Source organism: Ranitomeya variabilis, chromosome 4 (genome assembly GCF_051348905.1).
Source record: "Ranitomeya variabilis isolate aRanVar5 chromosome 4, aRanVar5.hap1, whole genome shotgun sequence".
NCBI classification, from domain to species: Eukaryota; Metazoa; Chordata; class Amphibia; order Anura; family Dendrobatidae; genus Ranitomeya; species Ranitomeya variabilis.
The window spans coordinates 283,816,332-283,830,232 of NC_135235.1; the positions used below are offsets into that span (position 1 = coordinate 283,816,332).

At 43.3% G+C, this 13,901-nt stretch overlaps 1 protein-coding gene across 2 annotated transcripts in view; it reads right to left on the reverse strand.

Annotated features, from left to right (window-relative positions):
- Positions 1 to 759: 759 nt before the first annotated feature.
- The window catches only part of PLCH2 (phospholipase C eta 2), a 694,774-nt gene continuing 681,632 nt past the window's right edge, over positions 760 to 13,901 (reverse strand). For both annotated transcript variants that reach the window (XM_077250076.1, XM_077250077.1), the window contains 2 exons: positions 12,950 to 13,289; positions 760 to 2,780 (listed from right to left, as the gene is read on the reverse strand). In XM_077250076.1, the coding sequence (XP_077106191.1) occupies positions 1,150 to 2,780; positions 12,950 to 13,289 (1,971 nt within the window). In that variant the 3' untranslated portion in view covers positions 760 to 1,149. The remainder of the gene's footprint in view (positions 2,781 to 12,949; positions 13,290 to 13,901) is intronic.

The following is a 13,901-nucleotide window of genomic DNA, read 5'->3' on the forward strand; positions in this document are numbered from 1 at the left end:
AAACTGGACTTTCATCAATCGGATTACCCTAAGTGTAAAACGCAGGACATATGGTGACATCCAATGAAGGTCCAATGTTTGGAATGAAACATCACTTGAATATTTGCTTATTTTGTTGTCTTCTTTATCATTGCATGTCCATAAGGTGGAAGCTACTTTCTTTCATTTTCACCAATTTACCCCTACAGGGTTAATAAGTCAAACATTTTTTTTCCTTGGGGGATCAAAACATCTTTAAACGTGTAACACAGTCTTCAGACTAAATTTGTAAGCTAAAAATTAAAACATAACCATGCATTTTTAATTTTCATGAATTTGAAACAAAAGATTTTGAAGACTTATTTGTTCTTGTGATAGACATACCCCAAATACAAAAAAGTTCTGTGTAAGTAAAGAATATTTTTGCAGGTTAAATAGTTTTATTTAATAGATTTTGGTAGTTTACAAACTGTTAAAACATTTAATATATTGAAGATTAGTATAACCAAGGAATAAAATTAACTAAATTAATAAAAAAAACAAAAACAAATATAATTAAAAGACGTATATATATAAAAAAAATCTTTTAACCACATTCTAAAATGTACATCTAGGATGCTGACATAGAAGAACACTTTTAAAAAAAATAGACATATCAGAAAAGAAACTTTAAAGCAATAATACATACTGAAGGGGTTTAAAATGTTATTTTTAGTTTGCTATTTTTTTTTCTTTTAAAACATACCATATTCTTAAAATTTTATATGGCAGTGCAAAAAATAAAACAATATTGTACTTTAAAGGTGCTATATACAGCAGCAGTTTAAAAATATCACGTTTCACATTGGTAAAGCAGTGCAGAAAATTGTTAATATACTGGATGGTCAGGAATAGTCTTCTGTAAAGGGGAGGACAGACTTCCATAGATGGGTGGACGGAACCAATATATTCTGGGAATATCTAAACGTAATCGTGTCCAACAGCATATTGCAAATCCAATGTAAACCTAACAATTTAAAAATATATTCAGTACTATATAAGTGCTTTAGAATTTCAGTCCAGTCCCAAAACTAAATTATAGAATTCTCCCCATCGAGGTATATCTTGCATGGACAATTTATCCTTTACATGATGTAAATGCTACGTAGACGTGTTAGTCACAACAATGTATTATTGGGGTCCGAATCTATCCAAGGATTCTGATGTAAACTTCGTGGTTGAAATTGAATCATTACAGAACCCTTTAGTTATTGCACAAGCTCCTTCTGGATTTCCTCTTTCCTCTATGGAATTCCCATTGACCAGATTTTGAAGTCTTTGTCGCTCTTGGGCTTGTTTTGCTCTGTTGGCAACGTATCTTACTCTGCTCTGGCTTCTGGAGGACGTTCTCCGTAGAAGATTCATGCCATCATCCTCATACTGAACAGGTTGGAATTCGGTGGGAGAAGTAATGTCATTTTCTTTCTCAAAACTGGTCAGTTTCTTGAGTTGCTCTGTAAGCGAATCTGTAGACTTTGTGGAGGCATTCATACCGGCAGGTCTCCTCTGAGCTCTCATAGACCTTGTAATAAAGCTTCTGCTTATGCTCCTATACTTGCTTTCAAAATTGCATGATATATCATCCGAGGTCAAGTCCCCAAGGCTTTTAGACATTGACTGGGTGGCCGATGCCTTATTAGTGTTGGGTTTTCTGGCAGTCTGTTTAAGGCTCTCTACATATAGTCTATTCCAAGTGTTCCTTCGTGGCAAGGGTGGTAATACTTCTTCAGGACTTTTAGCTAGAGGCCTTGGATAAAGTTCATCTATTGCTTTGGTGCCAGATATTAAATTAGGGTTGGATTTGCTTTTTGTTACTCCAAAAGAGGTTCCTCTGGATAAAGTAGTTGCTGATCTTGGTCGGACGTTATTTTGTAATTTAATACTATCAAAGTTATCATCAGAGATATCAAGATCCAGCAAATGTTTCTGTGCTAAATTAGGCAAAGAAAGGTCTATTACTGTGTCATTAGAAGATTTACTGGAAGACGAAGACATGCTGTCCCTATGACTGTTGAGTTCTAGCTTGCTCCATATCCTATCATTAATGGTGGCATCAGAATACACTTCTGCCACAGGAGACCTTAATGCCAAGCTACTTGAAAGAACGTGACCTTCACTTTTTGTTCTTCTGACAGGAATGGTAGGTCCAGTACGGACCACTGATTGTTGGAGAATTCGATTAGGCTTTGGTCTTAAAACACCAGAAGGTATAGGCTTCATTATTGGGGTGAGATTTATTTGCGGTTCTGAAGATTTGGTAATATTTGATGTCTCTGAACTATTGCTCCTTTGAACAAAGACCCGTTCACCTTGACTCCCTTTTGACTGACGGACCATGTTTTCTCTCGAGACATCTGCTAATAGAGACATTCCCGGCTTCATGTTGACAGGATTGATGGTAATTGTGATTTCCTGTTTGCCACTGGCATTATTGTGCATATTACCATTTTTATTTTTGCATGTTTTTTCTGAATTTTCGGTGCTCGTGATTAAACTGTTGGTTGGTTGAATCATTTTACCTACGGCTAGGTCATGTATTTGATTTTCACTGTACATATTGTCAGAGCTACTAGCTGCACTAGGACATTCGGATCCCGTTGGATCCTTGCACCCTTTAGGATCTTCATTTGTAATTGAGGCAACAGGCTGGAGAAATGTAGGAACAGGAAGAGGTATCTGCTTGGCAAAGGTGGGTTCTTCTGTAATAGTTTCAAGACTACATAAAGAAGAGACCGACCTATAAATTGAGATTTGTCTGGCATCTGTAATAAAAAAAATAAGAAAAAAAGTAGGTTATCAGTTCAGTAAAAGGTGCGCTACACACTAAGTGGGCTGATGGAGATGCATGCATCTGCAGCCAGAATATAAATAATGCACTACCATCTAGGAGAGTTGTTTGGATCGGTAAAAGCCACCAAAAATAATTCCCATACATCCTGCAAGCAAAAGGCAATCAACTAAATCAGCAAAAGACACACCAACAATCATTACATGTGTAATAAATTGTAGAAATGCGGTTAGGGTAGGGTCACACAACCGTTTGTTCTTCACCTACTGTATCCTCACCCATCCCTTGTAGATTGTGAGCCCTCGCGGGCAGGGTCCTCTCTCCTACTGTACCAGTTGTGTCTTGTATTGTTCAAGATTATTGTACCTGTTTTTATTATGTATACCCCTCCTCACATGTAAAGCGCCATGGAATAAATGGTGCTATAATAATAAATAATAATAATAATCTGAGAAAAACTGCCTGATTATGCTGATCAGACTTTGATCAGAGTGGGATCAGTTTCTCTTGAGGTGGAGGAAAAAAATCGGTATTAGTCTTACCGGTAATTATGTTTCCAGGAGTCCATACTGACAGCACATTGGAGGACGTCCTCCTCCTCCTTCCAGGGACAGGAAACACACGAGAGTTTAAATATCCGGCTCCACCCTCTAATCCTCAGTGTTGTAGCAAGAACCAATCATGGAATCATGCAAATAAAATATCTTTAATGACAGAATTATAATACAAATAGTATATAGGCAAAATCCGAATATACTTTGAGAATATTACATGAACGGGGGGGAAATACCGGTGCTGTCAGTATGGACTCCTGGAAACATAATTACCGGTAAGACTAATACCGATTTTCCAGGACGTCCCTACTGACAGCACATTGGAGAGTACCAAAGGACCTCCTCAGGGTGGGATTACTGCTTGGAGGACTTTCCTCCCAAAAGCCGTGTGCTGACCGGATGTAACGTCAAGTTTATAGTGTCTACAAAAAGTGTCAGCCCTGGACCATGTTGCGGCATTACAGATCTGTTCTACAGAAGCTCCTGCACGCTCCGCCCAGGAGGCGGACACCCCACGGGTAGAGTGGGCTTTTAAGCCTATAGGAGGGGGCATACCTTCTGACCGATAGGCGTCTGTGATCACTTCGGTGATCCAATGAGAAATTGAGGCCTTAGAAGCCTACTTCCCCTTATTCTTTCCCCCAAACAGAACAAAAAGGTTTGGATCAGTGCGCCAAGAATCTGTAGCACTTAGGTAATCTAGAACCCCTTGCCTAACGTCTAATGAGTGGAGGGCCCTCTCTTTCTCGTTAGCAGGGTTATTACAAAATGAAGGGAGAATTACTTCCTGATTCCTATTTTTAATAGAGGCTACTTTTGGGATAAAGGCTGGATCTAATCTGAGAATTAGACTGTCATCCCTGATCTGCAGATAAGGATCTCTGATACATAGAGCCTAAATCTCTCCCACCCTCTTGGCTGTAGTTATCGCCACTAAAAACGCGGTTTTACGAGTGAGAGTAGAAATAGGCATACTATCCCCGGAAGAATAAACACCTTTACATAGTGCCCTAAGAACCAAGTTAAGGTCCCAGGATGGTGAAAGCTGCCGAATAGTGGGACGCATTCTCTGAGTGGCCCGAATAAACCTTATTATCCATGGGTGAGATGCCAAAGGGTAGTCCAGAAATGAGCTTAGCGCAGACACCTGGACTTTCAGTGTGCTGGGTCGGAGGCCCAGGTTAAACCCTTTTTGTAAGAAGTCCAAGATACCAGGGATGTCCAGGGAACCTGATACCGCATTGGACCTGCCACCTTCTAAACAAAAACGCTTCCAGATCTTCTGGTAAATGGCTGAGGTAACGGGTTTTCTACTACCCTGGATGGTAGAGATGACTTGGTCAGACAATCCTTTGGACCTCAGGATGTTCCTTTCAGGATCCAGGCTGAAAGACGGAGTCTGCTTGGGTCTGGGTGATACACTGGACCTTGATGGATGACTCTCCCCTTGATGGGTAATTCGACTGGGTTGTCGGCTGCTAACGACCCCAACACCGGAAACCAGCTTCGTCTCGGCCAAAACGGGACGATTAAGATGACCATAGCCCGATCTTCCTTGATCTTCCGAAGTACGGCTGGAATTAGTGCCAGGGGTGGGAATGCATATGACAGCGGTTGGTTCCACTGCTGACTCAGGGCATCTACCCCTTCTGGAAGGTCCGAGGGGTTCAGGGAGAAGAACCTTGGGGTCTTCGCGTTCCTCCTGTTCGCGAATAGGTCGATGTTGGGGGTTCCCCATCTGCGACATAATTTTTGGAAGATGCTTTGTTCCAGTTCCCACTCTGTTGGGCACAGATTTCGTCTGCTTAGGTAATCTGCTATCACATTTTGGGATCCTTCCAGATGGATAGCTGTAATGGATAGCACGTTGTCCTCTGCCCACCTGAAGATCATCTCTGCTAGATCCTGCAGTGGTTGATAATTGGTACCTCCCTGATGGTTCAGGAATGAAACTGTTGTTACATTGTCGGAGAATATTCTTACGTGCTGGTCCGAGAGTATGGACTGATTGTGCTTTAGTGCTTGCCATACAGCGTAGAGCTCTCTGAAGTTGGATGATCTGCTTCTTATGCTTTCTGGCCACTTGCCTTGCAAGATTCGGCCCTGCAGATGAGCTCCCCAGCCCCAGGCGCTGGCGTCCGTAGTGATAACTACGTAAGGATGGGTGACCCATAGGACTCCCACCTCTAAGTTCTCCGAACGTGTCCACCAGACGAGAGATCTTCTCGTTAGATTGTTCAATCTCAGTGGAGCTTCTAGGGAAGACTGGCGGCGATCCCAAGCTGATAAGATCTGTTTCTGTAGGTGTCTTGTGTGAGACTGCGCCCACCTGACGGATGGTATGCAGGCCGTCATAAGACCTAAAACCTTCATAGCCATTCTTATGGTAACTCGATGTTCCAATAGATACCGGACCTGAGTCTGAATTATCTTCCTCTTGGCACCGGGTAGTAACGATATTCTGCGTCTGGAATCTAGTTGCACACCCAGGAAGGTTTTCTTCCGCTCTGGTAGAAGATCGGATTTCTGCCGGTTCAGTACCCAGCCGAGATGCTCCATCAGTGCGATAGTCCGCTCTCGGTGATCTTCCAGGAGCTTTACGGAATCTGCCACAAGCAGGAAATCGTCCAAGTACGGGATTATTATGATGCCTTGTTTCCTTAGGAAGGCCACCATCTCTGATACAAGTTTGGTAAAAACGCGAGGAGCGGAAGCCAGACCGAAGGGAAGGCCCTGAAACTGATAGTGGCAGGTCCGGGTGGGCAGAGCTACAGCAAATCTCAGCAGTTTCTGAGATGAGGGATGTACTGGGACCTGGTAATAGGCCCTTTTTAGGTCGATAGTGCACATGACCGCATTTTGGTTTATAAGCGGAATTGCTGACCGAATGGATTCCATGCGGAACCTTCTGTATCTCACCCATGCATTCAAAGGCTTTAGATTTATTATTGTGCGGGTGTCGCCTGATGGCCGCGTGACCGTGAACAGGGAAGAGTAGTGGCCTTTCCCCAACTCTGACTGAGGGACAGGAATTATTACTTCTGTCCTGAGCATGTCCAGTAAGTCCTTTAGTATAGCCGAATCTGGTTTGACTGCCGTAGGTGTAATGTATCTTTCTGGGGGAGGTGAGTAAAGTTCTATGCTGTAACCTTCGGTAACAGTACTGAGAATCCACTGATTCTGAGTAATCTGGGCCCAATTTCCTGCGAACATACGGAGACTCCCCCCAATGTGAGTGGCGTCATAGAGATTTATTTTTATAGGATGGGCTAAAGAAAGAAGCTCTGTTCCTATTATTCTGTCCACGGGAGCCTCTGTAGGATCCCCTGCTGGACCGACCCTGATTTTTAGGATCGAACTGCTTTCTGGAGAAGAAACCTCTCCGAAAGGGCTGTGGACGCTTAGGTTTGTCCTCCTGAAAACTTTTCTTTTTATCGGACGCTGACTCGAGGATAGAGTCCAAAGCCGATCCAAACACCCTCTGTCCTGAAAATGGAATAGAGCAGAGTTTGGATTTGGAAGCATTGTCACCAGACCATGACCTAAGCCAGACTGCCCTCCTAGCTGCATTAGATAGTGAGCTATTACGGGCTGAAAATCTGACAGATTCAGCCGTCATATCAGATAAGAAGGCCATTGCGGACTTCATTATAGGAAAGGAGTGCAGAATATCAGCTCTGGGTGTCTTATTGGATAACTGCTCTTCTAACTTCCCCATCCATAAGTACATAGACCTGGCCACCGAAGTGGCTGCTATGTTCGTTCTAATCAAAGCTGCAGAAGATTCCCAGGCCCTTTTAAGGAGGATGTCGGCCTTCCTATCCATAGGGTCACGAAGACTGGAGGAGTCTTCGAAGGGTATCGCAGTCTTTTTAGTGACCTTTGCTACGGGAACGTCAATTTTTGGGATCTCTTCCCATAGCTTGACTTCCTCCGGATCGATCGAACGGCAGGCGGCTTTTGAAGTCACGAGAAAGCACTAATCGGCGCTCGGCCTCCTTCCATTCTTCTATGACCATAGCCTTGATATGATCACTAATGGGAAACACAGTCAGGTTTCGTGCCACGAGTCCCCCGAACATCAAGTCCTGCCTGGACTGTGGTTTAGCAGTATCCTCGATCTGCATCGTATTCCTAACAGCCTGGACAAGTTCGTCTGTCTCCTCAGACTGGAAGAGATACTTCCTGGCTCTGTCCTGGTTTTCTACGGGAATTTCACCTTCCTCTTCTGATAGTGAATCCCTAAGTTCGGAACCTTCATCAGAAGAATATTCTGGCTCCCCCTGGACTTCCTCCTTCCTGGCGCGCTTGCGACCGGTTATGGGACTGGCAGGCCGAGAATGCGAAAGGCTAGATATAGAAGCCTGCACCTCTTCCCGTATAAGGGATCTCATCTCGGAGAACATTGATGACTGCTCGTCGTTCATAACTTTAGACGTACAGGTGGCACAGAGCGTCTTGCCATGGGAGTCTGGGAGTTTAATATGGCATACAGGACATCTAATGCTCTTCATTGTGGCCTTCCCAGATTTTTTAGTCGTGGCAGGGGGAGCAGCGGGGTTTCCCTTATCCTAAACGGTATAAGATAGGGAGTAATAGGCTAGAGGGAGCGAGGAGCTTAGATAGTACAAAGGGTATACTGCCCAGGGCAGGCTTACCCCTTCCTCGTCGTTTCTGTCCTCCATAGCCGGTTCCAGATGCAGACGGTACCACTCCTGATGCAGGTGCTGGACGCTAACGCAGAAGCGACCGCTCTGACAGCGTTCTCCAGTCTGGAGCGTCTGTTCCCCGTTCATAGAACGCCACCGGAAGTGACGTTTCACCGGCTCCTGAGACCGGAAGTGACGCGGCTCCCCAGAACCCGGAAGTGCCGACTGGCTGTAGCGTCTCCTGACCGCGCGTTCTGCCGGATGGAGGCTGCCTGGATCGCCGCCGCGTCCTGAACCGAGAGCCCCCCAACGGGGGGAGCGGTTCACTCCCGGAGCATTGTCCCGCTCCGGGCCTCTGGGGTAGAGGGACTCCCCTCCGGGGAGTTTCGACCCTGAGCCGCTTGACAGGGGGAAGGATTGGAGGACCGCTCGATCCCCCTGAGCTCGGTAAGCTGCTGCTTCTCTACGTGTGTCCCTCCATGCAGGGACAGGAAAAACACTGAGGATTAGAGGGTGGAGCCGGATATTTAAACTCTCGTGTGTTTCCTGTCCCTGGAAGGAGGAGGAGGACGTCCTCCAATGTGCTGTCAGTAGGGACGTCCTGGAAAAAATCGTTTCTGTACCTCCTCCATTCTGTTAGTCCCAGAAAATCAGACCACACTCTCATACCATCTGAGTGCGGTCCGTGTTTTTCACGGACCCATAAACTTGCATTGTCGATTTTGATCATCCTGCACTCAGATCAAAATCGAACATTTGAACTGCCCCAAATAATAACATTCGTATGAGAGCTATCTATGAAAACCACCGATAGCAGTCATCCGATTCAGTCAGTCGTGTGCACGAGCCCTAAGCAAAATGGATTGTGTTGTGCCTAATGAAGAGCCTGAGGGAGTGGAAGACACGCGAGACAGGGTTTTGTTTTTCTAACTCCTGAGTAAAGATGAGCGAATAAAATTAGAGTGGAATTGAATTCTACGTGAATTGTACAGAAATCAGCACTCGGCAAAATGCGGACTTTAAATTAAAAAAATAAATAAATAAATGTAACACTTTTGCATGAATTCATCCAAATTGTGGACACCATTTTTCTAAACCTTAAAAGGCCATCAAAAGGTAAACAAAATAATTCCTTACACCCCCTTACTGCTCACCTCTCCGGCCCCTTCACATATCCTGTCTGGTCCTCACCCTACCTTCAGATTGCTTCTAGTAGTGTGAAAATCCATGGACCAGGACTCCGGGCTTTGATGAGGTCCAGGACGATTCTACACAAGCGTGTGAGAGGACATGGCTTGCACCATGACCTTGTGCAGGACCCTTCTGGGACACATGAAAACTAAAAGTCCCTGTCCAACATGGAAGGCCTGGAGATTTCCGCACGAGCGAGGCGATCTGAAGATGCATCGAGGACTGGATAGGTGACGATAAGGCACAAGGGTCCGGAGAGTGAGCGGTAAGGTGAATATATGGATTTTCTTCATTTTTACATATTAGGTTTGTTATATTATGGGGTCTAGATGAACCCAAGAGCATAATAAGGGGCATTACATTTGAATGGCCTCATATACCCAAATATGTAAATGAGTGGGTTTAGCCTTCAGTTAAATAATGTATTGCTGATTTTTACTGAATGTCTATGGGAGGTTAGATAGAGAATGGCTCATAAGTAGGGATTTCGAAAACTTTCTACCTCCCACATACAGTATACAAGGCTTGCAAACACATGCAAAGTTCCTGAACACAAGTAACACAGCATGCAACATGGATGACATGAACATGCACCTACTGTGCCAGACAGCATGGGAACGATCAGGGCTCAATGGAGAAAACAATAACTGGATAGACAATGTCTCTCACATATCCACAAGGATTTGCTTCCTTCTGGTATGACCATGTAGAAATGTTAAGGGTGGAAGTGGCTACGTTTCTGTCTTCTACTGACTAATATAAAGTTTCCATGAGAACTATGATGACTCTTCCCCACTCTGCCCTCCTATCTGTCCCCATGTATGACACTTCCATGCTAATGAAGGAAATTCTATAATACAATGTGTATTGGAGCCTCCTACACTGAAGATGATGATCGTGTCTGATGTCTGAGAAGAGAAGGATGGGACAGATGAAGTTTGAAAAGGTCAATCCTTTGATTTCCAGGTGCTGAGGATTTCTCTTCTCTCCCCATTGAAAACATATGAAAGCTCGGCAATGCCAGGTGCTCATGAGTACAGGGGGAGTCACAAGGGAGAGCAGTCAGCCAAAGGGACATTAAACCAACAGCCATCATGTCTATGGCCAGCTTTAAAGCAATGCATCATTGGCTAAATGGTGTTCCACTTTCCATCCATACAGAAATACTAGACATGCATTTTTAATTGTATCTGAGTCTGGCATCTCTGGAAGACCCTCTATTACCCACTAACGCCAGGTTCAAGGCCCCCATACACATTAGACCAATGTCGGCTGAACCGGACTATATTGAGCGGCTCGGCCAACAGTCTAATGTGTATGGAGGCCCTAACGGAAGATTGTTGGGGAAGTTAAGGTTCCAGCAAGTCCGATTTCATAAGGGCCGATCCTTTTGTTCTTTACAGATAGGAAAGTTTGTTTAGAAGTTTGTTTTCCCTCTCAGTCTGCCTCGCGAGCTAGGATATCAACAACCCCTCTTAGACCTCATTCTGAGTATGGCAGCCATCTTATGAAGCCACATGTCTTCAGCTACGGTTCAGAATAGCCTTTTATGCCTACTGCAGCTGTTACTGCTACTGTAATTGTGACTACTACAAGAATTCAGAGTGGAAATAAACCTTCTGGAATCTTCATACGTGCCTCTGCAGTCGAGTCAAGCTATCTGACGAAATCTCATCGTGTGAGTAGTGGTACATAAAGACAGCAATAGAAACAGTGTCTAAAGCGCCCTCCGCTCTCAGCCTAGTTATGGAATCAGAATAAGCCATCATTTGTATGGGAGAGTGGGACAGAAATCTGTCAGCCAAACAATTGGCCATATTATTGTTTGGCCTACAGCTATCTAAAGTATATGAGGGGACAGGGGACTTTACTCCTAGTATACAAAGCACACACTTAAAACCACCTTTAAATTTCCACAAGTACTCGATATGGCACACATATACAAGCTGATAAAAATGTTGTTTTACAATTTTATCAAGACTCATTTTGTAGCATTAGTAGAAAAAAGTCCAATAAAAATATCCCATTAATTCCATGGCTCACTAGCAGTTCTGTTCAAATATATTTTTTTGTTCTTTATTCCTAGGAATTTTTTAAATTTTAGAAGTCTTGACAAAATAAAAGTGAGCAAACAGCCCCTTTCACACGGCCATGAACTCCACAACACAGTTACCTGAACCCTCTTGTCCTTTCAGTCTTTTACTAGAGAGACGGAGAAGTACAAGTTAAGAGGAAGAACACAGGAGAGAAGTTAGTCAGGAGAAAATTTTAGGTGATCTGTACGTACATGATCGAGTAGACAGAAGGACATAAGAGTGGGTAGACGGACAGACATATCAGAAGACAGCTTTGCTATGTAATGTACTCCAATCAGAGCTTCCATTTATGGTCTCAAATGAACAACTTGATGTATAAAATATTGGTGGTCCAAAATGGTCTTATAGGGATTATAAGGTTCTCTGTTGAGCCAAAAAAAGCAGGTAATCCAAAATTTACTTATTGAAGGTCTAATGTAAAAATACGGACACCTGAGCTAAAGTAGCTGGAAGATGCCATATATTTTCGCCCAGCAGGACAGAAGAGATCTCCGCATCCTGTACGCGTTGGGGCACTAATCTGGCAAATGATGGCCACCAACTTGACATTGTTACATTACTTATAGCTGTAAAGTACAATCAGCTAACAGTTTCCAGGATCTTGTGTCTTTTTAAAAAAATGTTTTTCCTTTAATAGCTTTATAACTACTGTTCTTACATCGAATATAATATTGTATTGAGGAGTACATATAAGTAAAAAAAATAAAGATAAGATAAAAAGCTCAGGTTTGGATGGTTACATAACAGGACAAATATGTCCAAGACACAATATACATTACAACACACAACAATGTAATGGCTAACGTCATGGCGCTAACGTCTACAGACAAAAACACAACAAAAACACAAAACAAAAAAACACTACTATAACTCCACGTTCTGACAGATTTCTAAGAAAACAGTGATGGTGGGACATAATATATATCTTACCAGAAAAGAATATAGGGGATTTACTTCGAATTTCCTCCAACTTTTGAACGAACAAGGCATTCATTTCCCTTTGTAGGGTACCCATTTGCCTTCGAGAATTTTCGTGCCAGCCCATAGACAGTTCTGGACTTCCAAGGCTCTCAAGGCTGCTTGAGTTAGAGGATATAGAACCACTGCCAACAGGGACCAAATTAACAGTACTTCCATACCTGCCACCGGTTTGGCATTGCCACCGTTGTCTAGGATGACTTTTCATCCCAGCACATTTGGATTCTCCATTTTTCTTCCCTGGTATTACAATGGACTGCGAGTTTCTGGGCAGATCATCGGCGTTCCCATTGTCATTGAGAGCTAGCAAGTCTGTCTGTTGCCGTCTTGGCTGATCTGTGATACCATAATATTTCAGTTCTAACCTTTCTTCTTGCACACCGCTATACTGTTTGTGAGCTGGAATATCATGTATGATCGGTTTGGTGCTGCTGTTATCACTCCACTTACAGTCTAAGTCGGGACTCTCTTTAGAGCCAATCACGCATTTCATACAGTTGGTGGCCATCCCGATTCTACCTGAACCATTCATTGCACAGCGAGCAAACACACCTGGTTTATGAGTAGGACTGTCCAGATTAGGGGCTCTATCAGACCTCCGTAGCGGTTCACTGAACGTCGGACACCTAGAGATACGAACGTGGCTTTTGCTTTTACCAGAGCTTAGACCCTTACCTTTCAAACTCTTGGTGCGTAATTCCACGGGAGTACTTTCCCTGGATGGAAGAAACGGAGAAGCACTTTCCGGCTCTTTATCAAAGCGGGGAATAGATGAATCGTCAGTCTCCTTATCTTCACTAGCTCCTTCTGAGCTGTTATCTTTGGAGTCAATTGCAATTTCTGGAAAGCCCTTTTTGTGTTTTAGCTGGCCTTTCGTTGGAGCACTGGCAGTTCTTCTTAATATATGACTACTAATGGAATGTTTCCGGTGAAGCGGTCCAGCAGCATGACTGTCCAGAGAGGCTTGTTTTGGATTTCTCAGAAACAGACCTTTTAAACCCACGGCCTGCTTGACCTAGATGGAAAGAAACCACACAAAAAAATAAAAAAAAATAAAAAATTAAAAAGTTGCTTTATCCATCACATAATGGGAATGTGTATGTAATGTTTTACACTGTTCATCGAACAAATAAAACAAATAAAGTTATAAATATTTTATGGTATAAGAAAATTCTTGGCGGAAATAACAAAAAATGGAGACTTGGATATGGCTGAAATGAAATTTCAGTTATATGGTTATGGGCAATAAAGAATTTATTCCTCCAACACAGGTTATTCCTACATTGCTTTGGGATTTTTACATGTTTCAACCTAATTTTTCAAAAGTTAGGACACGCTGCATGAATAATCTGATCACAAATGATTAGATCTAAAAATAATGATGTAATGTGTTATGCACCAAAGAGAATCCCTTGTCTCATGCACCTGTTGCAGATCTCAGCTTTCAGCATTCTCCGAGTGCTGAAATCTGCAACAGCATTTCCCCGTTAAGCCCTATAAGAGGCAGAACACTCTTTTAGCTATTGCATAGTGTTTATCTTTGAGTGACAACTTTTCGTTAAATTACTTGGGCTTATGTTTCCTCCCAATGACAAATGCAACCATGGAGGAATCAACACTGGCCCTT